Source organism: Melozone crissalis, unplaced genomic scaffold, assembly GCF_028551555.1.
Source record: "Melozone crissalis strain CALT ecotype California unplaced genomic scaffold, PUWL_Pcris_2 ptg000033l_1, whole genome shotgun sequence".
In the NCBI taxonomy this organism is placed as follows: Eukaryota; Metazoa; Chordata; class Aves; order Passeriformes; family Passerellidae; genus Melozone; species Melozone crissalis.
The window spans coordinates 7028806-7056040 of NW_026535811.1; the positions used below are offsets into that span (position 1 = coordinate 7028806).

A 27235-nucleotide genomic window follows, 5' to 3' on the forward strand; every position below is an offset into this window, starting at 1 on the left:
CTGCTTGTGGGCTCCCAGTTGGTACATTTGCTATTGCAGACAGAAGTGCAGCCTGGTGCCCAGCTGAGCAAACAGGTCAGAGCTCTTGGCACAGCTGGGTCCATGGGCCATGCTCAGACTGAGGGGCCCTGGCAGTGAGCAGGCTCCTGCCCTGCAGGGCTGGCCAAGTGCAGGAGACCTGTCACCCCAGCCCCTGTCTGCTTCCCTAACTCCAGCTGGGCCTCTGCCCAGGTCAGATGTGTGAGCCTCTCCCTGAACATTCCAGCACAGCCAGGAAGCATCCAGGGAGCACTGAGGGAGCCAAGCCTGTCCCTGATGCACTGCCAGTGCCTTCTCTTACTGGCAATGGCCCCAGAGATCAGCACACTGGCACAATCCCTAAGGAAATTGCTGTGTGGCTGTTACCCCACAAGGTTACAAAAAGTTTTCTGCATCTATCTTTGCTGTCTCTCTTGTCCTGACATTTTGCACATCCCCACCACTGGCAAGAACTCCTGCCATTCCTTACCCTACCATTGCATCATCAGCACCCAGTGCTCATGTCTCAGCCTTGCATGGGGAGGAAGAGTGTTTCTGTCTTTCCCTCATAACATAAAATAAAAATAAAGGCCCTAAAAGGCATTCTGTCCTATTTTAGAATCCTAAAGTTGATCTTCTTAAACCTCGAAGGGAGATAGAATGAGTGACTGAGACCAAAGCCTTTAAGCTAATTAATACCTTCCCCTCCCTACTGCACAGATATTTTTTTCTAAAAATACATCCACAGCCCATTTTTAAAGCTGTCTTCCTTCACATCAATGTCCCCAATAAAGCAGAGGAGCTGAGCTGTCATCTCTATCTCAGGATCTGCCCCTCCTCTCACTTTGAAGCTGGGATAGAGAGGGAGAGAGAAGAGGCCTTGGAGTCTGGTATCTGAGCAGCTTTGCTAGAGGAAAGGCTGATGGAGGTAAGAATATAGGGGTAAGAGATAACAGGCAAGAGATACAGATGGGACCTCACATGAGTGGTCTCCAAAAAATCCCTTCCCTCTAACACAGGTGGAAGAGCCCAAGTGAATGGAACACCCACCCCAAAGGGTGAACAGAACACTCAGCTTTGCTATCAGAATACAAAAATGCAGGTGGGCAGGAAACACAAAACCAGCCAGAAGAAGGAAAGCAGAGGTGGGTCTGTTTTAGAGAAGACAATCTCCTCTGTGTGTGTGTGGGGGGGTGTGTGTTGAGTTGGGAGGGCACCTCTCGGTGCTGTCTCTTTGGAAAAGCACACATCCATTCATTCCAGGAAGATCCCTGGACTGAAGCCCTCCCTCCTGCCCCCTCAGAACTGCTTGGTGTTTCCTTAGTAAGCATGCTCATACATATGCTACCATACAGGTGTATTTACACGTAGTGAGGTCTGCTAGGTCTCAGCAGAGGTCTCTGGTACAATGCTCCAACATAACAACAGAAAAAGTTTTGGTGTTCAGTGAGGCCATCTCTGTGTATTGTACTGCAGCTCAGGACAGTCTCTCCTCCTCTCAAGCTCTCTTCCACTCGTGCACTCCTTCCTTTGGAGCCGGTTGCTGCAAGGAGATAAAACCTGGAGAGCGATGAGGAGGAAGCGTGGCAAGTGGTGCAAGTTCTCACTCCAGCTTAGCAGGTGGCAGTGATGGTGGCAGGGAGAACTCCACCCCCAGGAATGCCCCAGGGTATGGCACAGGTGAGTCCATTTCTCTGTGAGGCTGGCAAAATTTCAGGGTGGGTACGAACCTGTGGCCAGGTAAATGCAGTGCAGGGAAGGAAGGTGAGGAGTAGGAAACGGAAGACACGGTGCCTAGAAAGCAGCAGGTCATCAAGCCTCTGAGGAACACGGCAGCAAAGTGCTACATGGGGACCACACGAGCACAGAGGCCAGCTGGGCTGGCAGGGTGTGAGGATGTGTGAGCATGTAGGCTGGCAGTTTCTACAGATGGCTCCTCACAAATAGCATCATCTTGAGGGGACACGGGGTAAGAGTTAGGTCAGTTGGCTTTTTTTTTTTCTTTTGTTCTCATTTTACTAAAAAATAAATCACAAACTAGATCTCTGTAGGCAGAAAGGGTCCCTGGGAGGTGCTGGGGAAGGGATGCCAGGAAGTCTGTGCTGTTTGGTGCTGGTGCTATGGCTACACGAGGCTGCGTGAGCCACTGGAATACCTGCGCCTCTGAAGCAGCGAGCTGGGGGGGCAGTACTGGTGGGGGTGGTTGTAGGGAGGGGGTGGGGGTGGCAGGGGGGGCTGATGGACCAGCTTCATGGGGGTCCCAGGGAGCCCACTGCCCACACCGCGCCACGGCGTGGAGGTGCACGAGTCGGAGGTGACGTAGCGCGTCAGAGTCTGGTTGAGGGCCGGCTCCATCCGAGCGAGGCACGGCTTGTCCAGGACAATGACTTTGACAATCTGCTGGCACTGTACAAGTGTCCCCGCCGAGGCGGGGTGCGAGGGCACCAGTGCTGTCTCCAGCTGCTCCCGTGGCATGTTAAGACGCATGCTGGGCTGCATTCCACTCTCGGGCCCCAGGGCGGAGTTGTGCTGGTACGTTTGAAGCCTGTTGTGAATTGACACCTAGTTTAGAAACAGCCAAAGAAGCATTAAATGTTACAAGACTTTTCCCATCCGCTGCTACTGGCTGCCCTGAACCCCCGCCACCGGACGGCCTCACATGCATTCAACCCTCCCTCCCCCAGAAATCCAGAATAGGTACGACCCTGGCTGCACAGTCCCCCTCAACAGCCCCAATGTCCCCATCCAGCCTAAGTGTCCCTGTCCTTTCCATCAGGTCAAAGGCAGCAGAGCCGGCGTTCCCAAGGCAGTGCAGATTTGATTAGCAAACAGCACAGGGAACACAAATCGATTCCAAGAGTGGAAGTGTCTGTGAATTCTCATGGAAATGAACAGACCTCGAGGCCATGACTTTGCCCCCAGCAGCGAAAAGGAGAGGGGCACCAGGCCACAAGGTTTCAGATAATCGAGGCCATACGTTTCAGCAATGACAGCAGCTGAGTCTGAGATAGAGAGCGACAGAGAAACTCAAGCCTTTCCCAGCTCCCTGCCTTTCTAAGTAGGAAGGTGCACCACATGACTGGCTAATCTGTTTACAAAGGAAAAAGCAGAAACCTGACATAGTCTAGCAAAAGGCAGCTCCCTCTGCTCCATTTGATGGTTTGCCAGTGAAAGGAAATGATTTTCAAAAGGAAAAAAGAAAAAAAATGCCCATCTAGCTCATACAATGATAAAAGAAATTCATGATGAAATGGCAGCAGATTAGATAATCTCAGAGAAATGGAAATGCTCCTCTGCTGGCAGAGTAATACTTGGTCAGCTGAAAGCAGGTAGGAAAGCAGGAGGTCATCAGGGTTTCCACATCGAGGTGCTGATAATGGAATCAAATAAGGGAGCTCACTCAGACCAGTCTGAAAAGGATGAGCTGGCCTGGATGGGAGGTCCTTAGCAGGAGAAGTGCAGCAGGGAAGTAATGCTTCCCAAATGATGGATGATGTTCTAGTTCCTCCTGGCAAGGCCATGGGCTGATGGAGACCCCAAAGCAGAGCTAAGTTGCTGGCTTAAAACAGAATGTCAGTCAAGTGACAAGCCCTGGGTGGGAAACAAGTGCTCTCAGGCTGGCGTGGCACCTCCAGCCAGGCAGGGGTACAGGTGGGACAGTGGAGCTGCCCTGAGGCTCTGGCAGAGGCAGCAGCTGCACCAGCAACTGGGAAGGAGAAGCTGTGAAGTGACCAAGATCCCCACCATGCTGGAACAAGGATGAGCTGTCTGTCCCTATCCAGACATGGAGGCTGCTCAGACTCACAACACAGCAGGACACAATATTGTGTCAATATTTATTCAGGTGTTGGAACATCCCACAGGAAAAACTGGTTGCTGGGCCATGAAGTGCCAATGACATTAGGATACATGGAAGCTGTTCTACACAGGGAGACACTTCTCCCAACAGGAGTAGGAAACTGGCTGGCAGAGGCAACTTTCCCAGGAAGGAAAAGGTGTCTGCAGAGAAATATGGTGCTCTACAGGGAAAAGAAGCAGCACCTACTCCCCACAGAGAAGCTGAATTCTTTAAGTCAATATATGTTGACAAGAGGGGAAAGAACTACCCTGGAAAAGGGAAGGTTCAGGACGATGGAGATATTTCAGACAGAGAGAGAGTAGGAAGGAGTTGATAAGATTTTCAGTGTGAAGATTGCATTTTCCTGTTTCCTCACAGGCAGTGAGAGTATGGGTATACGTGAAGAAACAGGCAACCCACTGGATGCTAGACATTCCTGCAAAGATAGATGTACACAGGACAGCCAAGCTCCCTGCCTAGGAAGGTGAAGCTCTAAGGAAGGTCTGGTGTACAAAGGCCATGCTTAATCCCCTTCAGGGGGATGGAGAGACAGAGCTGCAGAGATAGTGCAGGAAAGCTGGGCTGTGGGGAATTTGCATGTGATGCTGCATGGAGTTAGCATGTCAGGGAGGTCCTTAGTGGGGTTTTTCAGTCTCCCCAGAAGCAGTGGGGTGGGTTAGTCTACAGCGTTTGGGAGCTTGGTCCATGAAGGATGTTACAGTTATAGAAACGGATTGAAAATGCTTTGAAGTTTAGTTTGGATTTGAAAGTTGTATTACCCGTCCTAGCAGTAACTTTTAATTGTATCTCTGGAAATTGGTAAAATTGTCAGTCTGGCTGGGGAGGCATTGATTAAAACCTGAGAAAAGAAACAACAGAGAATGTGAGAAGTGCTGAAGTGAGAGAGAATTACTTACCTCAGCTGCTCTGCACTCTACTTACCTCCACTGTGCTGTCCGAGACCTTCTCCGCCAAATCCTTCTTGCCTTTGAAATAAAACAAAATATCTCACTCATGAGATCTGCCCCTCTAGTCAAGAGCTGGCCCTCATAGTGGAGAGTGGACTGGAGAGTTAAAGGGAGAGGTGCAAGGCCAATCCAGACCCTCTTGCTTAGTGGGATAAGTTTTATCCGTTCAGGGAAGAAAATTGGGCCAGGTTCTTCAGAAGTTACCCATTCTCTGTCAGTAACAGCTCTTTACCAGGTATTACAGCTACAGACTGGGCAATGAGACTTCAGGGGTTTTTCTAGGGTATTTGAAGATCCTTTGTGCTCTTGTTTTTCCACTATTTGGCCAAGGATAAAGAGTACAAAACTAAACACTTCTTTTTGCAATTATTCTCACAGGAACCAGTGAGAACACATTTGCAAAGGCAGCACTTCTAGACCAAAAAAAAGTTGGGTGCTGGGTGCCCTCTTACCTGTTGGAGAGCCTTGCTTAGACTGCAGCTCCATCTGGGCTCCATTGGTCCTTAAGGAGAGAGTCTTTGTCCCTTGCTGTTTCTCCAGTTCCCCTGCAAAACACACATGTGGAAATGAATGAGGGGAGGGATGGAGGGAAGGTCACCAGCATACTGAAGGAACAAAATGGGAAATCAGCAAGGAGAATTAATGCAAGGAAATCACAAGCGAGTGTCAAAAAGAGAGAGAGGAACAGCCAAGAAAAAACAGAAACTGGAGAGGATATGATATATGAAGAAACTGATAAATCTCTATAGGACCTTCTACAAATGACCTACATTATACAGGCTTGGCTGGTGCTGCAGAGAGGGGACCACTGAAGCTGAGCTACTCTGGCTCATCAGTCTGTACATGGAAAGGCCATCAAAGGCCACATGGACATCTTGTCTGTGTAAGGCCATGGAGTGACCTTGCCCTCAAGACAGTGACTGCTTGCCCTCAGGACAATTCTGTTAAAGGTACAGATCTACCCCAGCTATTTACAGGTCATATTTGCATAGTCAAAGGAGTATGGGACAGAAAAGAATGTCCTAGGTGTGACAGTCTAAGCTTCCCTATTCCAGGCTGCTGCATCACACTCCCTGTCTCATAAGCATTTTAAGGAGTTAAGTCCTTCCATTTCTCCTGCTGGCCAGTGGTCACAGAGTGCTTTTTCACCCCATCAGTGAGCCCAGGAACAGCCTGTGCAGACTTGTGCTGCTCATCCTCTTTGCCCCTGTTCATGAAGAACACTTCCTTTCCCCTTTTTGCCTTGTAGTCCCATGCAGTGTGATAGCATTGGAGTGGGAATTGTATGAGAGACCCTTACATTCAATTCGTATCTGTTCCAGTTCTGTCACTTCTGCTATTGACTCTTTCAGGTCTTCCACAAACTTCTGCATTTCCTCAGCACCCAGAGCACAGAAGTGTAGTACCTGTTTTTTCTCTGAGCCTGAAACTGGAGTCACCAGTGTAATGCCATGGGGGTAATCTGAAAAAAGATGTGCCAGCAAAATAAAGAGGTGTTAGGCATTCTTGATGGAGTAGTTGGTTGTTTTGGTACATCAGGACAGAGAGTTTTCAATGGAATTGCACACCCAGAGTTTGTCACACTGCCAACTGTGGGGAACCTGCAGCACTGCAGCCCTCCAAGAGAACAGAAGGACCAAGCTGCAGCAGCAAGGCAAATGCCACCAGCACCACAGTGCTGCCAAAACCAGAGAACTCCAGCTCTTAGTAACCTGGGCACAGAGGTAAGTCTGTAAAGCCCTTCTCAATCTGTGGAAGGGTAAACAGTGTTTATGAGCCAACAACACTTTTTCTCCTGTGGGAGATGCAGCAGGAGAGGTTGTCTTCTGAGGCTAGAGCCACTGCATCCACAGTGGCAGGACTTGTCCCCAGTCTCCTTTCACCTGCAGAGAACAGGAGGGGTGTTGGCATAGTGCAGGTGGGGAGCTCATTGCACTCTGCAGAGAGAATGGTAAAGATGTGTATTTGAGGTCTCTGCTTAGTGCTCCTCACAGGCAAAACACCCAGGAATGTAAATGAGGGGCCATGCCCAGAGAGTGAAAATAAACAGCATAAAGCCTTACGCTTTAAACATTAGGTTTGTGTGCGGGGAGGTGATGACTGGAGATTCAGCCAACAGAATCAGGAGAACACAAGGATGCAGAGAACTTGCCACGCTTCTGACTAGACTTCCTCTAGGCCTAAGCCTAACCTGTTATTTTCAGCCAGCCCTCTGCTCCCCCTGTTTGCATGCCAAGCTCTTTTCCCACCGTCTCTCTCATCTGTTCAGATCACAAGATCTCTGTGACATTTGCTTTACTGTCTCTGCAGGGGATACACAACAGGGCACCTTTGCCAGAAGATTTGGGCACTCCCAGGATGGTCATGCCACCCCTGAAAGCTGATGCCAGCTCTGATGGTGCCTCCTGGGATGCTCAGGTATGAATGGTCCCTTAGCTCACAGGGATGTGGGAGCCTCTGCTTGCTGCAGGGTAGGGTGTTGGGAGAGTGACTCATGCTGCTAGTAAAGTAGAGGAGGGATAGAAAAAACTTAGTATAGCCACAGTGCTGCTACATTTTGCCTTCCTTGCAGCATGTTCTTCAAAAATGGAGAGCACTGTGATCCCAGGGGATTGTGCCCCTGATCCCAGGGGCATCAGCCCTGCTAGCCTGGGAGTGCTGTGCTGCCCCTGTGCCTGTGCCAGCAGGAATCCTGCCTGTTTCTAGAGCTCCTGCACAGCACAACCAGCCCCAATCATGACACATCATGGCTCCATTCCCAGACCATCAAGGTCAGGCTGACTAGGGCTGGCCTCCTGCCATGCTTTGGTGGGTACTGTTCCAAGGGCTCTGCCTCTGCCTTGGGAAGCTCTCAGCACAGCATGGCACAGTGCAGGGAGGTGGCAGCAGCACCTCTGCCTCTGCCAGCATCAAAGGCAGCAGTGGGGCTGTGACTTTGGACATGAGGGGAGAGGGGCTCAAGCTGGCAGCAGCAGTTTTGTAAACAAGGTTCTGCACCAACAGCTGGCTCTGGGAGATCAGTGAGGTGGATATGGGGATTATTTCCCCCAGTCTTCACCACTGGTGTTGTCCCTGCCACCATAACAGGCCAGATCCTTCAATGAGGCCCTTCTGCAGATGCTCAGACCTAGGACAGATACCAGGAGCTTCTTCTCATCACAGTGTACCCAAAGAGTGATCTCCTTGGCACAAGCCTCAGTTTTCTCTCCTCCACTTTTAACTCTGACAGAATCTCTCTCTTAATACAAATTCACACAGCCTCCTCCCTCCTTCTCCTTTTCCCTGCCAAACCCCTCCAGGAAACCCAGGAGCAGTGAACTTACACTCATTCTCAAAGAGGTGGAACTGCATCCCTAGCAGGCCGACTGACTTGCAGAATGTGTATGTTGAGGAGCTTTTCTTCTTGGGGCAGAGCTTGAGGATCTGTTGGGGGGAGAGAAGCATTATTGGTGCTGGGGAACAGTGAGGCAGGAACAATACAAACTGCTCAAAGCAAAAAAGCTCTGGTAAATGTACATGGGAGCAGTGTTTGCTGAATGACTGGGTCTTTGCAGGAGAGCTGCCTGGAATGCTGCACTTGTAACAGCAATTCTGGAATCCTGCAGGCATCGCCCTGGGCCCACTCAGCTCTCTCCCAGAGGGGCTTGATCACCACATTTTGACTTTGAAAGGGGAATTCTCTTCACCAAGGAACAGATCAAAAGGCAAAGGGAAGCCTGTCATAAATACCTTAGAGCTGGGAACAAGAGTGTATGAGAATGCTGTGCTGCCCTTATACCTCAGCACTTATGGACCTTGTTCTTCCAGTTCTTATGGATCTGGTTCATCCCATGGAGTAGAGGGATAGCAGGGAACAGACCCTCTCCCCAGGTTCCTAACTGTGCAAATGGCTGCAGAGGAATAGCTGGGTAAAACTCTTATCCTCTCCTTCTACAAAAGGGTTTGGGTTTAGCCTTGCATCTGCTGCCACCACAGTTTTACTTCACCATTAAATTCAGCAAACTTCCATTTTGTTTGGCCTCCTTCCAGTCTCAGTGTAGCTCTGCTCTCCTGTACCTGCATAATTCCATTGTTGGGGCAGGACACTTTCAAAAATACTCTGCACATCCTGGGGTCTGAGAAGTACTATCTAGTCTGCTACAGCCTTTTCTGTGTTAGAAGGCAGTGATTTTAAAGTGTCAGGCAGGAAAGATTTAAAGGGCGCGAGAGGGCTCTGTGTACTGTAGTAGAAACAGACAAAGAAATGAACCTCCCTTTCATGAAATGAACCTCCCTGCTGGCAAAGGCATGAGAGAGAGCAATAACATTGCTTGGATGGCTGTGGGATGTGACAGCTTGTGTTTTTTTACTGAAGTTCTAGATTTAGGAGGTTTTTAACGGTGAAGGGTCCAGAGCTGTGTCTTACAATGTTGCTGAACTGGGAGCTGCCCTCAGAACAGAGGGAAAATGGATATTGTGGGCTGGTTTCAGACTTCCTTACAGAAACCAGGGCAGCTTTTATTACTGCAGTGCCTAATTGCCAAGGCACACTCACCACCAGCAGGTCATTGAAGAGGAAGACTTCTCTTTGGTGAGCTGCCTGCTTCTGCACTTTGTTGACGTCGGTCACCTCGAAGAGGCGGCTGCAGCACACCAGCCGGCGGTGGGGCACCGACAGCACCTGCAGGGAGCACACAGGCCAGGCAGGGCCTCAAGGAGGGGCCACTGGGGGTGTCCCCCACCCTGAGGCTGCACAGCCCTGCCCAGTGACACAATTCCACCTGCTCTGCCCAGACAAATCACCTCCCACCACCGCTCCTTGCCATCAACTCTCCTGTTGGTGCAGTAACAGAGAAAGCCTTTCTGATCTGGGTCAATCAGAGGGCAGACTAAATGCAACCTTCTCGCTCACACATCCTATCTATGGCTTCCAATCCTTGGGTCACTGCTCGTCCTCTCTCACCCCACAGGTTTCTTGGGCTTTGAGAAGTCATTCTGCTTTATTTTGGATAACAGTATGTGTGTTCTTGCACTACAGACTGATAACTGCCAAAGAAGATGTCTGTACTTTGGGCATCTCTTAACCCCAGCAATTTTTAGGGAACTCGTTAGAGGCAGACAGATAAAATTGTTTTCTATCACTATCTCTATCACACCCTTAAAAGGCCTGAAAGTTTGAAACACTGCAGAGCTATCAGTTGAGCCAGCCAGGACCTGCAGTAAAATTCATGGGCAAACAATTACAGCACTAGATACTGTAAACTCTGGCCAAGGAGATCCCTCAAAATTAGGAAAGAACGAGATAGCAAGAAATAAAGAGTTTGGAAAAAAAGGAGTAGAGACCAAAAAAAGGGAGTAGAGACAAAAAAAAAATTGTAGAGACAAGCAAGGGAAGTATTACATAAGAGAAGAAAGGCATAGAGGAAAAACACAGAAAAGAGGGCAGGGAGAGGGGTGGGGGACAGAGGGTTCTGAGTGCTCACCGTTTTCATTCCAACTATGGACTTCTCCACTTTGGTGACATAAGTGACATGGTCCTCATTAGATTTTAGCTCCTTCTGCTGGATCCTCTCATAGATCCCCACCACCAGCTCCCGAGGGATGTCAGCACCGTCGTCCACCCCTGCCAAGCACAGAAAATGTTGGGCAGGCCAGCCAGAGAGAGAAGGAAATGGAAGAACCAGTGGTCCCTGGCAGGTCACTGCTGCCTCTGCACTGTGCAGTGCTGGGAAGTGAAGGGGAATAGCAATACTTCACTTTAGGCTGTCTCCTTTGTTTCTCTAATGCATCTAATGCACCAGCAGGAGAGACTGACATCTCTAAGGCCAGTGCAGTTGATTTCATTATTCCGTTGCTCTGCATGGTGGCTCCTTTCCATGTGTTCCCTAAGGTTTTATAGCCACAATTTCACATTCATTTATCTTGGGCCGCTCAGCAGTAACCCCTGCATTGATTTTGTATCATCAGAAGTGCTAGATGTGGGAAAGGCCTATGATGGGATTCAGCAGCTCTTCCTGCCAATGCAAGCATCATCTCTCCCTGTCTGCTTGGTGACCTCCACCATTTTCCTTCTGTGTTGTCTCCTAGGAATAATGCTTTTCTGCTATTCTGTTTGTGGTATCTCTGCCTTGACCCTGCCCCTTTCCTCTTTTACATCTCCTTAGATAATTGTCTAGATTTTGCTGTCTGACCCTTCAGAGCCTGGCAGAAAAGGTTTTTTTCACCCTTCCCTGAGCCAAACACTAAAAACCAAGTTTCCAGTCTTTCCTGCAAACTGAATTCCTCCAGTCATTTAATATTGATTTTTCTCTGCATTCCCTGCAGCTCCCTGGTCTGAGATGTACTATCCTGAGTGATGCAGGTGAGGACCTGCTGAGAAATGGAAAGGCATTGAGATTTGTCCTGCTCCCTTACCTACATCCTTGCAAATGTATCCCAAATAACAATTCCAACACAGGCTGCTGAAGCTGCATTGGCCTGCAGGTGAGTCTGGACTGAAGTGTCTCTGCCTGTCTGTGATGGGGTCACACTCACTTGCTCTAATGAGTTGGGGTGTGTTGCACACTGGAGATGAGTGACCCTCATGCTGATTTAATTCCTTGTGGTGTGAACTGACAGTTTTTAAGGCAACTCTAAGTGTAAGTTAACATTAAAAAAAACCCCTTTTGTTAGTGCTACCAATTGTAATACTAAAGGGGGTGATGGCAGGCAGCAGACCCATTCAGTATCTGTGGAATTCACTTGAAAGAGGGCCTCAGTGCCACATTATACCAGTCTGAACCAGGTGACAAATTGTGGAAGGTGTGGGAGGCTCAGATGACACTTTCTGAACAGAAATCAGGACAAAGAAACAAGTCAAAGGAACCCAGAAAAATGCAAAATCTTTAGAAAAGACAGGAATTTATGCTGGAAAAACTTTGAGGGAGCTTTATATGAATTGCAGATGTGCAGTAAGAGAAACTTGGAAAATGGCTGCCCTAGGATGACCTAGGAATGAATATGGCTGGGAAATTAGACAATAATTTGTCTAGACATGATGTCAAAAAGGCCAAACAATACTGAGCTGAGTTAGTAGATCTGAAAATAAGAACAAGGCAGTAGCTCTATATATGAGTATGTTGTGACCACATCTGAAAAAGTGCTTTTAACAATATATTACCAGGATGGAAAAGACTGACCTTGAAAATAGAAGAAAATTGATTTGGGGGATTGATGTATCAGAAATTGCAAAGAAATAATGTATGCATGAACTCTGTCACGCCTACAGTTACTATAAGTAATTGCAGGCAATTAAGAAGGGAAAGATTTAGCCTGAATAAAAGCAAAATGTGTTCATATATTCAAAGCAGCAAGTAGGGTTTGTTTAGCACAACCCAGCAGGATCTAAGAAGGATGGAGCTGAACAATAGCAAAATGTAATACAATGGACTGTTTCCAAGAAATGAGATATCTTAAAAGATGAAGCCATCTCTCAAAGGAAAATGGTTGGTTTCTGAGAAGGCTGGACATCTTTCTGCAGAAAACAAAGTTAATTAGAATTTCCCTTCCCCAGCACCCTAGAAGGCATCTCAAAGAGCCTTCCATGTCTGGCTCACAGACAGGCAGCAGAAGACCTGAGGAAAGGCAGTTCCACTAGGTTTTTCCTGCCTTCATCTAGGCAGAATTTAGAAAAGCAAGAGGGGAAAAAAAAAAAAACCACCAAGGCAGAACCCTCACCTCTCAGATTGCGAATGAAGTCCTCCAGCATCATCTTCCTGTCAGGCTTGATGTTGGGGCTGTACATGTCTGTGTTGAGGAGGATGATTGCAAAGGCCAAGATGAAGATGGTGTCCGGGTTGTGGAACTGCTGGACCACATCTGGGTTGCACATGCAGTACCTCTGGCTGCAGCAGGAGGGATGCACACACTCAGCATGGAACATGGGAGCCCTCTGCTCCAGCTGGGCAATGGTTTACCACAAGCAGATCACATTCCTTTCACACATAAGAGAAGGAACCCACTGCCCTCTGAAGGCAGATTTCCCCACCAAGGGCTGAAGTAGGCCACTGAAACTTCAGCCTTCTTGTCCTCAGGACCAAAAAAGCAAGTGAGGCTGGAGTGGGCTACTCAGAGTGTGTCAGTACACAAGTGGTGTGTGCTCCAGCCTGCCTTGCTCAGCGCTCCTCTGGATGCACCAAAGGAGAGCCAAGCAGCCCTGCAAGCCCCTCTGCTTCTCTTCCTGTGAGTCACCAGTGAACAGGGAAGCCCTTGCTGGAAGCCACATCAGGACTGGCCTCCCTCTGGCCCTGGTGCCCTTCATGCCACTGAAGCTCTGACAAGGCCGCGGCTGTGACGCGGCATAGAGGCCTCCATCCCTCAGGGGACTCCATCCCTCAGGAGCCTCTCCACGATCCCCCTCTCTGGAAGGGAACTCTGTGGACATTTCTCCATGACTGCTGTTTTTTTTGCCTTGGGTGTGTTGAGTTCCCTGCTTGCCCTGGTTGCAGCAGTGGGGCTGCAGGGCTCCTGCTCTTACCTGAAGGCCTCGATGAGCCGCTCCACCTTCTGCGCCTCCCCCTGCACGCGGATGTGGGCCTGGAATTTCCGCAGGGCTTCGTCCAGCTCCATGCCTGAGAAATCCATCTCGTCCACCACGCAGCTGTGAGAGGGGGACACAGCCTTCATCAGAACACCCTCCTGTGGATGACACCAGGCAGGCTCCTCCACTGTGGCACTGAGGCCTGGTCCCCAAGGGAAAGGCCCTGAGACATCGCTATGGCTTCCTGGATCCTGCTTACCACAGGCAGTGATTTCACTCAAGTGATTCCTGCATTCTACAGCTGTTGAGCAATTGTGCTTTACTATATATTTTTATACATATATATGTGTGTGTATGTGTGTGTGTACACCATCATATATACATATCACACTGTCAGAACCCAGGAAATTCTTCTGGCTGCCCTGGAGGACTCGAGCCCCTGCCCAGGGAGCTCAGAGACCTTGGCACAGAGCCCAAGACCCCTGCACCTTTGATCTTGACCCATGGAGCAAATTACCACCTTTATACAAAGAATTACAAGTCAAGGGAGTTTAAGTAGAATAATAGTTAGTTTGTCACAGAGTGAAAAAAATAGATTTTTGAGGTTTTTAGAATGGGGGCTCGGGGCCCCAAGATGGAGGAATTTGGGCATGCCTTGTCCTTTTTCCTTCTTCTTCCTAGCCTCCATGTTCCGGGTGATGCTGGCACTTTTGAATTGGTTTAAGGTGGAAGCTCACTGTTTAACATAGGAGATAGGTTTTGGGAAGGTATTGTAAATAAAGTACACGTAGTTTTTAGTATAAAAAGATAACATTGCCCTGGGGGCGGTCAGTGTGCTTCTGTCTGACCTGCTGAACAGACCTCAGCAGGCCAGAGAAAGAATTTTATAGATAAGAAACAATAAACAACCTTGTGAACGAGACCAGAAGAGTCCTTCTTCAACTGCTGGGCTGGGAAAAGAGATTTTCTAACACATCTTGGGGTCACTCTGACCAGCAGAGATTCTGAGATCACACCATAGACAGCATATACATTCACATGGGCATATACAGAGAAAGTACGTGTACATATATATGTATTGATACTTACCTGTATCTATATAGATACAGATACATAGACATCTTTATTGACATAGATATTTAGACATCTGTATCAATATTAATAAGACCAGAATCAGCCCAGAGAAAGTAGGAAATGGAAGCTGTTGTACAGAAATAACATGCAACATTACCTGCTCATCTGGTGGCACTTTGCATTTCGGCGTGATTCACTGCCCACTGGAAATTCATGGCCAATTTAGATACCCCAAGAAGGGCATGACACCTCTCTTATTTCCCACTAAAGCATTCTCATCTTATTTCCCACTAAACATTCTCATCTTATAAAGGCCCTGCTGTTAGTCTCCAAAGCGTATCACTGCAGTACTTGATCTCTGTATTAGTCAAATCATCTACTTGTTCTTTTTCTTACTGCATGATATTTCAGTCACTTGTAATGACAACACCTTTCTCATGTGACTTCAGCACATTCTGTTAGCATATTCCTACCTTTTGTGCTCAGGTCATTACTGCAGCATTAATCAGAAGAAACCCCTGTTCATAATGTCCCTCAGGCCCAACTTCCCATTTCAGCAGAGTATGTAGGCACTAATGTCTGTATCAGCCAATTTGCTCCCCTGTTTATTATTCCTCTGCTAATTTCTCTCTCTTCCACTCTCAACAAAAAATTTCTCATGTCCAAAGCTTTGCTGAAGTCTAGATTTATGTTCTGCATGTCTCCTCTCTAGAAAACTAGTTATTCTAACAAACACAGACATTAAATTACTCTATTTTCCACGGACTTTGGTATGTACAATTTACCTTTCTGCTTGTCATTATTCTTACCTAAAAATAAATTTTAAAAACTGAAATTCTATCTGACAGATGAAGAAAATCACAGGTGCCAAAATCCCATTTTCTTTAAACCTTCATTGAACACAAAGTCACTAATTTGCTAATGGGACCACTTTGACATTAGAAGTGCATTAAAAATTCAAGAACTTCATATTTTCTGCTGCTTTTTACCTTGGAGGTTACTTCTATTAGCCCCTTAACCCCTTTATTTAATTCTTTGCATTGTGTTTGGGGTAAAGGATATGTCATGTGCTAAAGGATAAACTGATCCCACATTGAAGGTTTTTAAGGAGGAAATTTTCCCCAAGGCAGGTTGTCTGGGACTTTATGAGGAGTGGTATAGGGAAAAAAAGAGGGGGAAAGTATTACCTCTCTTCTGGATCCTTCTGTTTCCTAGGATTAGCTGGAAATTTGGTGAAAGAAACCTCTACTAATAAAGGGATATGCTGTTACCAGTTTCTTCCTTTCTGAGATAAACTGGGGCTGTGTCTGTTGGTCATTTCCAAGTGCTGCACTTTGCTGTGGGTTGTTGGAAAGTGGTTTGTGATCTAAGCTGTTGAGTGCCACATGCAGCCTTGCTAGAATAAAAATCTGTTGCACAATCCCTCAAATGGGTGAGGGACAGAGATCTGAACTCAGAAATGTCACTGCATTCCTCCACTGCCTTATTAATTCAGGAGTTGTCATCATTTAGCTGGGGTGACACCTGCAGAATAACTTACCAAGAGCTCTGACTGAACATAAAGTGTTTTGTATCTCCTGAGGTTGGACTTGTTACAACCTCAGCTAGGAACTGTGGGCTCTTTCTCTGCACAAAGTCCATATAATCGAAATTCAGAAACAAATAGGAAGCAAGGAAAGAGAATCAAAGGGACTGCTCTCATAGGAAATCTTCTATGAAATATTTTTTTATCTCTCCAAGAGGTGGACTGCAGGAGCACTTGGCAATAAGAAAAACTCCCTTCACTGCATCCTTCCTTTTTTATTTTTATTTTTCTCATACTTACACTCAGTCCCCTGGGTTAACATCAAGGCATTCTGCTTCTTGGAATTTATCGTTGATAGTAAAAACAGTTTTCCTCCTGTTAGTTGTTATTGTGTTCACAGCTGCAACCACCTCTGCACTTGAGCTTTTGTTATTATTTTTTAATCCTTTCCAGTGTGCAAGTGTTTCTCAGCACTGACCCCGATGATTTTGCTGCTATTGTCTGCTTCCAGACATGTGAACACTGAGTGCTTGCATGCCCCAGGGACACCCACTGAGGTCACCCTAGTTGCCCCAATCCACCAGCATTAAATCATCTATCTTTTGCTTACTCCTTCCCTCTTTGATCAGTCTTTCCCCCTCCACACAGGCTGCCCTAAAACATCCTACTCTTTGTGTACAAATCTTGAGTAATAAAGTCAATACCCATATTACAGAAAGCATGGAGCTTTCATTAGGACGAGTAGGACAAGGCAGCTGTTCACAGCTCTTTTCAAATTGCTGCTGGAGTTATGCTCAGGTTCTCCTAGGAGGGTTTCTCTCACAGACTGACTGATGCAGGTTTCCTTTGTAAATTCCAATTCCTGGGAGTCTCTTCCATTTGTCTCTCAGCCCAAAGAACAGTGTCCCCTGTCCTGCTTACTGAGAAAAGTTGACCAGGCAGAAAGGACAGGTTAGGAAGAATGTTTGATTCAAGCAAAGTCAGCCTGTGCTTGGATTTGATTTATCTGACAAATCCTGTGCCAAAGGTCTGAAGAACAGCTCCTAGAGGAGCCATCAGGCACCAAGCTGGTATTTCTGCTGTTAGACAGGCAGAAAAAAAGATGGGTCAGACTTGTCTGTTACTTTCTGTGCAAATTTGACACAGCAAAGTCCAAAGAGCCAAACAGCCTTGTGCTATGGGTCTGCCATGTTCCTCCTCCTCTTCCTTGTGCTGTGGGTCTGCCATGTTCCTCCTTTTCCTCTAGACAGCTGGAAGTTTTGCAACCTTCAGATTCCTGCACAGACTTGCATTAACTTTCCAAAAGCACTCTGTCAGACATCCCCTGAAGTGCAGCACAACTTTTCTTCATGAAACCAGACCAAGAAGATCTTTTGTTTCCAAGCTAGAGACCATGGAAATTGACACAGTATACGAGAGTGGGTGGCTCTCTGCATCCAAGGAATCATCCAAAACCTTATGTGCACATGCCAAAACCAGTGCTGAGCTCATTTTCCCACAAACACCTGGACACCTGTGAGATGCCTATTCCAGAACCTCCAGGAGGCTTGAGAGATGATGATACAGGGACACAGTAATCACCTTATAAAATCTCATGTTTCAACTCCTTCTTCTCCAGGAACTTGCAACAAGCCACACAAATTGAACTCACAGTGCATCCAGAGATTCGTTTAGCACACTATCTGCAAGGATATGACTTTGGATATTTGGATCATGTTGAAGTGAGCAGGAAAAGCCTCATGAACAAGGGGGTGGAGGTTGAGGACCACCTGTGTACATGAGGAGTTTGGTCTGCCCTAATGCACCTCACAACAACAAGCAGAGAATTCCACACCAGGTTCCAGGACCAAAGACTGGGCTCCTGGATGGATTATTCTGCTTAGCTGTTCTCTCTGTTGTAGCCTCCTAGGCTACAGGGAAAAGATCCCCCTAAAAGTGCGTGGACAGAATGGCAGAAGAGCTGTGAGGATTTAGCACAGGGCCAAGCATGGCAAAAGAGCCTGTGGCAAAAGGGTTCAGTGAAGACAGGAAGCAGCTGTACCATGTGGGGCTGGGATCTGCTCAGCCAAGTGTAATGACCTATTTTCCAGCTTTTCCGCTCAGGTGACAATGCAGCAGGGGCTGGGATGCAGCTAAAAGCATCTGTAATGAACCTGCAGCCTCCACTCAGGGAGGGAGCAAGGGGGGAGGCAGCCAGGTGGAAAGTTTAAAATCACAAGGCACAAAGATATTTAATAAAAACCATCCCTTTTCTCAGCCCTCCTAATTCTACAGGATTTCTGAAGGTGAGTCAGAATTTGGGTGAATTGTAGAAGAGCTCAGCTCCCTGGAAGGAAATTGCCCTGCATGTGCAGGCAGAACAGAAAGAAAAGTTAAGAGGACTCCCTGATTCCATGCACCAGTGGGCACAGGTGTGTGTCCCAGTCCTGCCCTCCCCATCCTCTTGGGAAGGACAGTCTCTACAATGGAGACCATGCCCACACTAGTTTCCCTTTCTGGGGAATGCTACAGGATTGCTGCATTGCCTGGTTTTGCCCTGGGCTGCCATGCCTGCTCACCCTCCCATGGTTGTTGGTAGCTCACATGCCTACTTGCTTGGGAATCTTCTCCTTCCTGAGTTTCTCTGGGAACTGGGCAGGCTCAAGCTGCACATTCAGCCTGTAGGCCTGGCATGGGAAGGCTGTGCTTACATTTGGTGTGTGCCACAGCCCTGCTTGCAGCTGGAGGTCAGAACTGCCTAACACGATCTTCCCTCTGTCCTGTTTCCATCCCATCCTTGTCTATTGCTCCTGCTCAAACCCTCCTGTGATGAAAGTGCCCTACTGACCCTCTGTAGCATCCTCAGTAAGAAGGGGAAAGAGGGCTAGTTTGGGCTAACCTGACACGTCCATCTGTCTGTCCAAGAGGAACTTAATTCTCCTCTGAGAGGCAATGCCTTTGCTGGGCTCCCAGCTCTGCCTGTTCTGAGAGCAGCTTTTCTCTCCATGACAGCTTTTCCATGACAGAAAGACAAGACAACACAGGCTTGACAGACAGGAAACCTCCTCAATCCCAGGGAGAATGTCTCCAACAGCAACTTCCACTCTTAACACCAGCCAGACCCCAAGAATGTCTCCAACAGCAACTTCCACTCTTAACACCAGCCAGACCCCAACCCAGCACAATGCCTCCTCTGCTGGAATCTCTGCCCATTCCTCCTCTGGCAACAAGTGCACCAGGACAGCCACATCTGCACTCCCAAATCCCACAAGCTGAACACAAACCATCCAGTACCAGCACAGCTGATTCCATTCATGAAATCACTCACATTATCTTGTTCATGAATGAACTATGAATGGAAGTAATTCCTGAGTCAGGAACAGGTGGAGGGGAAGAATGGACTAAAGTGAAGGAAAGTATGAAGAAAGGAGAATAAAAGCAACAAATAAACACAAAATGAAGAAAGGATGCAAGAATGATGACGTGTCTCATATTAAAACTATGTTTAAATGCCTTGGGCCTGACTTTTTCAAAGCAACAGAATTATTTTTCTGCAGTATAGACAAATAGATTTGATTAAAACTGCTCAGTACCACATAGGTCCTTGAATGGGCCAGGCTACCTCTCTCCAGCTGTGTTCCCTGGACTGGTAGACACTGAAACCCTGGGGCAGGTCTCCAGTGACTCCAGGAGATTCTTGGATCTTAGTGGATCTTCTTAGATTCTTCTGGATGCTGATCACAGTGAGTGGTTATTTTCTGAGGTGCTTAAAATAGGTTATAAATGGGATTTTATGCCCTGCAACACAAAATGCCTAAAAGCTGCACATCCAGACTAAACTAGCACACTGAGAAGAACAACACTCTTGAGGGCCCCATGTCTCTCCATTAACAAAAGGAATTCATAAATTTCTAGAAGACACTAAACTTGGTGGTGGCCAACAACAAGTGAGATAAATCCTAATTTTAAAGACTCAAGTCTTTTCTATACAAGAAAATTACACACTGCATCTTCCTAAAGAGACAGACCTGAGTGGTTCAGTGTTATCAATGTGTGTGTGTCAATTATAGTCAGAAACTGTTGAAAATCTCCTGCTCTCTCTGCTGTTCCTCTGGCTAGCATGTAGAACTACTTGTGAATTATCCAGACATCTTTTTTGAGTTCCAAGAAAATCAGTTTAAGGTTGAAAGATAAGAGCAGGAAGATGGAAGGGAGATTAGAATTTCAGGGCATTTAGGGGCTGGGCATGAAGGTGTGGGAAGGCAAAATAGCACACCAAAGTGTTCAATCCTCATAAAATGCTTTCCTTACCTAAACCCCTGCCCTTTCACATAAAAGGCTTTGCAACCAGCATAGCACTTCTCTGGACTTTTACATTCACTGGTGGCAGTAAAGTGGGATCATCTTTGCAGTGCCAAACAGCACTCTGCACTCCTGAGCTCTGCTGTCTGACAGCAGGAACAGCCTTTTCTGTCAGCCAGCACAGCTTCCAAATCTGCAGAAGCCAAGAGAACTCTGCAGAGTACAGACCTGAATCTGGACATTACAGCTGAGTCTGGAGTTTGTAACCTGGGCAGCTCTGCCCCGCCTCAGAATGCACAAGGGAGGCTGACACTTTTGCAGATGTTTTAAAAGCTGTGCTATTATTTATTCATGCAGCTGAGTTAATTCGACCTGGATGCAATTGAAACATTGCTCACCATACACAATTGCAACATAAGTTTTCACATCAAGCAAAAGCTAAACTAACACAGCAAGCAGCATCAATAATTGAACTTGCTTTTGGGAGGTAGAGGAGGCCCCAAGGTCAGGTTTGGGATGTGAAAGAGCACAGACATCTTTGCCTGCATACAGGTTTCCTCACTGCAGGTGATCACAGCCTGTCCAAGCACTGCTGCCTGCTCATGGCCACCCTGCCTGGCCATTTGACCCCAGCAGGACTAAGTGCCTGTTCCTCTTCTGCCCGTTTGGGCCACAGAAATGACTGTGGTGTTGGGTAAATCGTGCAAAAGCTGCTGTGTGAGCTCTCCTGTCTGCTGCATGCTCTCCAGGGAATGCCATGTACCTTTACTGAGGGTGGGTGGATGTGGGGACAGCAAGACAGCCCTTGCAGAGTCTATTCTCCCAACCTGTGCCAGTTTGATGGGAGTTGGATGGGGAATGAGAACCAGACAAGGTCTTAGACAGTTCTGAAATGCCAAAAGGTCTCTGATCTGCCTCTTGCTCCCATAGAAACAACTATTAAGTTGTGACCAGCCCTTGAGATACGGTGCACTGAAAATGCCAGGACACTACACTACACTGCCAGCCCTCTTCTTCCTGCAGCATGGACAGGAAAAATATCCAGGATTATAATTCTGGGCCATGATTTCTCCTTTCAATGCCTTATTTCCATGCATGGCACACTGCTGGGTGTGCAGCCATTGCCCATACAGCTCTCATGAGCAGCTGATGAAAAATTTGCTTGCAAAACCCACCAACTATGCTCAAGCATATCCCCAAGCTCAGAACTGGCACAGGAAGAAAGTACCTTCAAATGGCACAGCTACAGCCAGCTGAATGTGCATGTTTTTTCCTTCCTGTTTTAGAATATTCTACATGTATTTTAAGTCTACTTTTATCTTTGCCTTTATGGAAGACTAATCAGGCATTTATTGTGAAGAGGGGATGGCAGCACTGATTGTCAGTGCAAGAAATAATCTGTGGCCTGGCAAGATCAGACACAGGTTTGGACCCTGAACTCAGACCCAGTTGTTTGATACCTGCTCAAGTACACACTGTCCCTGCCCCAGATGTATCCATGCACATACAACCTCAACGTCTCAGTCCCCATCTTTGAGCCCTGTTTTCTACAGATGTTAACAGGATGGGCAAGGTCACTCCTTCACTGAATATTTGGAGTGTTACCATGAAAAGGGCAGTGGAAATCTGAGTAATGAGCATGATGGAGTAGGGCCACCTGCTCCAATGGCCCCCAGGTGTGTGTCCTGCAGGAACAGGAAAAGGACAGGCAACCCCACTGCTCCCAAGAGCTGCTGACACTGAGTTTGTGGTCCCATGTGAGGCAGAGGAACATGATGCCAAATTTACAATTACAGGGAAGTGTCAGCCTGTTGTTGTTGCAATATTCCCCTGTGTGTGCAGAGGCTAGGTTTGGACCCGAGCAGATTATCTGTGAGGGGAAGCAGCCCACACAATGCTTACTGGAGGAAAAGAGGCAATTACTTTTAATTGTAGTTTTCAGTATGAAGAGACTGGACAGCACATGTGTATTGTTGCTGGACAAATCAATACTCCTACAGTATATTAAAAAAAGAGATGGCCCAAAGGTCAGGCGGGTACCTGCAGCAATAATAAGCAGCAATTGCAGCTGGAATTAATTTTAAAATTTAGGCCTAGATTTGGCTCTTGAACTTTGGCATCCTCCAGTTTTTCTCTGGAATAGAAGTGGTATGTGGATGGGATTTGGAGTTTCTTTATGGTTTGATTCAAGAGAAACCACTGCAAAATTCAAGGGAAATAGAGAACATTTTGGAGAATGGAGAATTAATAAAGGACCCAGTGCAAAGGACTTCCTGCCTAATGGAAAGGCAGCTCTCACTAAGAGTTGTGCTTCTGCATAATAAAGAAAGGCACAGCTGAGTGCTGGTTATGCCTTGAAATGGGTCTCAGAATGAACTAGACTTGAAAGAGGAGAGATGTGCAGGCTGAGAGATGCATGACTTGTGACCAGGAAAGGGTCATGGTGTGAGAACTGAAGGAAACAGTCCAGCAAAGGCAGCCACTGAACAGAAGAATAAAGGCAAACTCAAAGTTTGTTCTGAAAAGGGGCAGCTCAGCTGGTTGGAGATTTTGGAGTGGGGATGTTCCTCAGTGCTCCATGGCTGCTGTGGCAATGACAAGCCCTTAGTAGCATGTTTTCATATGCAGGCCTCCTCATCACCACAAACAGTTCCTTGTAATTATCCTCATAATGCAGTTGGACAAACTCAAAGGGCCACCAATTTCCAACCTGGACAGAAAGAGAACTGAGTATGTAGCCAACATTCACTTCTCCCTGCTGGTCTCACAGCAAGAAGCAGGTATTTTTCCTCCTCTGCCTCTCAGTACTTCCCAGAAGGCATCAGAGGTACTTTATATGGATGGGATGAAACCTCAGCCAAAGAGTTCCCCAGCCCCCAAACCTGCCAGCAGCACTTGTTCTACCACCTGGCAGTGCTGAGCTCCTGCTAGGTGACCACAGGCCTGCTGAGGAAGGACTGAAATGAAAGAAGTGATGAATGATATGAAGGGTGACACACATAGCTGGGAAATGTGTCGAGGGACACCAGATAGGCACTGGCAATGGTGGAGTGCCTGCAGAGTGGGGACAAAGGGGCATGGAGTGCTTGCTAGTGCAGCCAGGGGCAGAGCAGGCAACTCCTTTCGAGTGGAGGGAGGAGGGAAAGAGATTTCCACACTTACTCCAGAACATCTCTGTTGAACTGCTTCTTGCTGTTGCCCAGGAACTCCCCGATCATCTGGCGGCTGAGGCCCTTGCGCTGCAGCAGGAAGTGTGCCACCCCAATGGGGGTGTCCGGGATGAAGCCTCGCGAGATCAGGAACTGGATCCCTTTGTCTGGGTTTCTGCAACGGAAGGACAGAGACATGGTGAGTTTGCAGGAGCTCTTGGAGGCATTGTTGCCTCTGGCTCACCCCATGGCTGCATCAGTGCAGCCCTTGTGGGCTCCTATGCATTCACAGTGTGTCAGGAATGGGACTGGTTGGGGTGAGGAAAAGTGACTTGCTGTGTGCCTCCCTAGCTGCTGCTGAGGACAAAAATATGTCATAGGACCTGCTGTGTCACTTGCAGCTCCTGCTGTCACCTGGTAATCACAAGTGGCATCCCACTGCCACAACAGATCCTACTGCATTGTACCACGCCTCATAAGTGACTCCTGCCATCCATCTGCTCCACAGTCAGAGACTCTTCCCTCTGTGAAGAGACTTAGGAGACATTGCTGCCATGGTCTATGGGCAAACAAGGCTCAAGGTTCCAAGGGGATAACCAAAAGTGGGCATTTTTTCTGTTAAACAAAAAATTTTGTTTTTCATAGATTTTCAACACTCATTGTAGAGTGATACTTTTTTACCTTCCTCACCTGAGCTTGATGTTGGCTGCCTGAACAGAAATCCCATACTCAGATTTGTTTATCCCTCCTTCACTCCCCACATCCCTTAGCTGTGATTTTCTTCCCTTCTCTATTGATTCACGCCCTCAGGCAGAAATCTCTGTGTGTGAGAGAAGGCACCCAGAGAATGCTTTGTCAGAGGAAGGGAGGGAGCAGTGAGCAGCTCCCAGACAGAGGGCTTTTCTCCCTCTGCGCCTGTGAGCATCTCCCTGAGAGCAGGTCTGGTGCTGAGTGGGCCTGATTGCCTGGCTGTGGGAGTGATTTTCTGCTTCTTAATGTGCCAGTGTCTGTGCCTGCACACACAGCTCTTACAGAAGCAGAGTGGTTTGTGTTGGGAGTGACCTTTAAAGGCCATCTACTCCAACCCTCCTTCAGGGAGTGGGGACATTTTCAACTAGATAAGGTTGCTCAGAGAACCCTCCTACCTGATATTGTTTATCTCCAAGGATGAGGCATCCACCACCTCTCTGGGCAACCTGTGCCAGTGTTTCACCACCTTCATTGTAAAAATCTTCTTCCTTCCATCTAATCTAAACCAGCCCTCCTTCAGTTTAACAGCATTACCCCTGGTTCTATTGCCAGAGGCCCTGATAAAACATCAGTCCCCATCTTTCTGTCCTGGTTTATAAGCCCCTGTGTGTGTGGGAGTGCTGTGAGCTTCTGAGGTGCCTTGTCTTGCAGACAAGAACAAACAGTACGTGTGTATTGTGCAGGAGGTTTTCCTCCCATATTTCAGTCTGCCCCACTGAAGGGTCTTTGTCATGGTGCTCTGTGCTGAGGTAAATCACTGTAATGGCAGGAGGATTGCCACATTTCTTTGGTTCTTTGAGACAGGTAAGAGAGTGACTTCATTATATGATGTCATGCTTCCATCATTAACCCAAATTCAGGGTTCCTTGTCAAGGAATGAGTTTGCTCAGGCAGTTTCCTGGGGTGAGGGAAGAATAGGATGAGATGTCAGAGCACGTGAATGCATGATATGCACAGGCACAGACTGTGACAGTGTCAGGTGGTGAAGTATGTGGGTGAGCAACATATGTCTAGCTATAAGGGGAGCTGCATCCAGCAGAATGGCCTGCTCCTTGCAGGGGCCTCATGGACATGGAAAAACTAGATGGGCTTGAAATAGTTCTGCTTACTCTGTAAGGTCAAAACAAAATATCCTGGGCAGTGTGGCACTGCTGGCGATGGGGTTGCAAGAACAATCAGCCCATTAAATTTATAAATAGGAAAGGGGCAAGATCTGATAGTGAAAACCCCAGGCCTTCTTCAGGGAAAAGCAACAATACACCTTCTTTATTGTCATACAGACAAACTGGCTCACTGCTGAAGAGTACAGGTAAAGTTCCCTGCTAAGTGCAAAGGTGATATGGTTGGGACACAAGTCAAACTAAGCACCAGAGATACATAAAATGCACATCCACCTGCACACTGTGGTATTTGGCAAGGGACAGTATGGTGTTCACAACACAAGGATGAACTCAGTTACACCTGTGTGACTCCAAAGTCACTGGACTGACTTTGGATCCACTCCAGAAGAGCTGAGAGTTTAATATGGCCAGAAAAAATGCATGCACTAGCATGGATGTGCAGGTTTTAGCAGAGATGGTACACACAATGCCATCAAAGGATGCAGGATAAAACAATCCAGCTGTGACAGCGCTCCTGCTCTGCCTGGACTATAACTCAAAAATTCTTTCACTAACAGCAGTTTTTCCCAGGATTCAATTTGTTCTGCACAAAATCCTGATAGCAATACAGCATCTCTGCCACTGAACACCTGCAGATGTATCCCACCTAGTGCAGCACGAAGCTTTTACCCAGAGGTGCAGCAGACAACTCTACTCCTCTCTCTCCTGAGCCTGGTCCCTGCTATTCCTTTTTGGTGCTGCAGGGGTGTTAGGCAGAGCCAGCAAATGCTGCGGGATTCCTCAGTCCTGCTGTCTTTCCCTCTGCCCACGCAGCCAGCTGCCCACACACACTGAGCTATCACAGCGGTGCTGCATAATGAAGCACTCACCATTCCAGGGATTTCACCCCCTCACGGTGCAGTGGGGATGGGGAAAGTGCCACTGCATAGATGTGTTTCCAGAGGCCTGCTCCAAGCCAGAGCACTGCCTTCCAAAAATGCAGGGCAAGGCCAGAGAGACTGGAAACTAGAAACTAGAAACTGCAGGCTTTCAGCTCCTGCTCCAGGGAAAGCCAGGAAAAAGGATGCGAGCACACACAGCCTCAGCTCCATGGCCTACGGATCAGTGCCCCCATCCCAAACCCCACAAGAGTAAACTTGTGGGGTGAAATTATTTCCAGGTAAATTACTTCCAGGCTTCTTCCTGGAAATAGACAGGGAAAGCCACAACCAAATAACTGCAGAAAGCTTAATGGCCCTCCCAGCCCCTTGGATAAGAAGCCACAAGGGGAGCAACATGTCCCCTGGATACTGCTCAGAGATTGAAGAAACACATCATTCCCCAGAGCTAACAAGTTATTTTCCTCACTCCTGTCCTCCAACATGTACTCAGAACTGGAAATATGTCCCTCTCAGTTCTGTAAGAGTCCCCAATCTGTCTGACCTAACATCACTTCACTTCTATGTGTGCTCTGAGATCAACCCTAAAAACCTCTCCTCCTGGTCCCTGCCTCCTGGAGCCTACATGGTACACATATATAAATCCTGTGCATTGCCCTTTTGTCTCTGAAAAACTTCTGCCTAGGGCTGCATAATGATCAGTCCTTGCTTTGACTAAAATGCCCACACTAATGTGTGGAGAAACGTTCTCCTAGTATGGGTACATTACATCTTCATTATTAGGGGACTCAAATGGAAACAAAGACAGAGATATGAGAGTGTGATGATAAAGCAAAACCCAGTACTTCTCGTGGCTTGCTTAGATGAGAAAAATCTCATCAAAAGGCAATGAGCAAATCTAAATCTTAAGGGAGCTCAGCTCCTTTCTGCCTATCCACGTGTGACCCTGTGAGTTAACCTCTTCTGATGGTGACCTCTGCTCTGCTTTTGCTTTCACACCTACAGCCTTCTCATAGGATATCAAACTCAGAAATGTGAGAGACAGGTGACTAAACCTGGTCTGTCAGGTGAAAATATACCCAAGTATCTGAAGGAAAATGACAGCCAGAGATACAATTTTACCATTATGACTCATA

General features: G+C 47.4%; 1 protein-coding gene across 3 annotated transcripts in view; it reads right to left on the bottom strand.

Moving 5' to 3' along the window:
• Nucleotides 1-284: 284 nt before the first annotated feature.
• The window catches only part of IQSEC3 (IQ motif and Sec7 domain ArfGEF 3), a 94723-nt gene continuing 67772 nt past the window's right edge, over nt 285-27235 (bottom strand). Inside the window, exons 3-13 of one of the 3 annotated variants that reach the window (XM_054282074.1) lie at nt 23364-23525; nt 13319-13441; nt 12520-12686; nt 10287-10426; nt 9359-9484; nt 8148-8247; nt 6125-6286; nt 5277-5369; nt 4799-4842; nt 4636-4715; nt 2473-2563 (exon numbers count right to left, since the gene is read on the bottom strand). In XM_054282074.1, coding sequence (XP_054138049.1) covers nt 4641-4715; nt 4799-4842; nt 5277-5369; nt 6125-6286; nt 8148-8247; nt 9359-9484; nt 10287-10426; nt 12520-12686; nt 13319-13441; nt 23364-23525 — 1192 coding nt within the window. In that variant the 3' untranslated portion in view covers nt 2473-2563; nt 4636-4640. Of the gene's footprint in view, nt 2581-4635; nt 4716-4798; nt 4843-5276; nt 5370-6124; nt 6287-8147; nt 8248-9358; nt 9485-10286; nt 10427-12519; nt 12687-13318; nt 13442-23363; nt 23526-27235 lie in introns of all 3 variants that reach the window. The other 2 variants (XM_054282075.1, XM_054282073.1) reach the window with 2 other exon arrangements.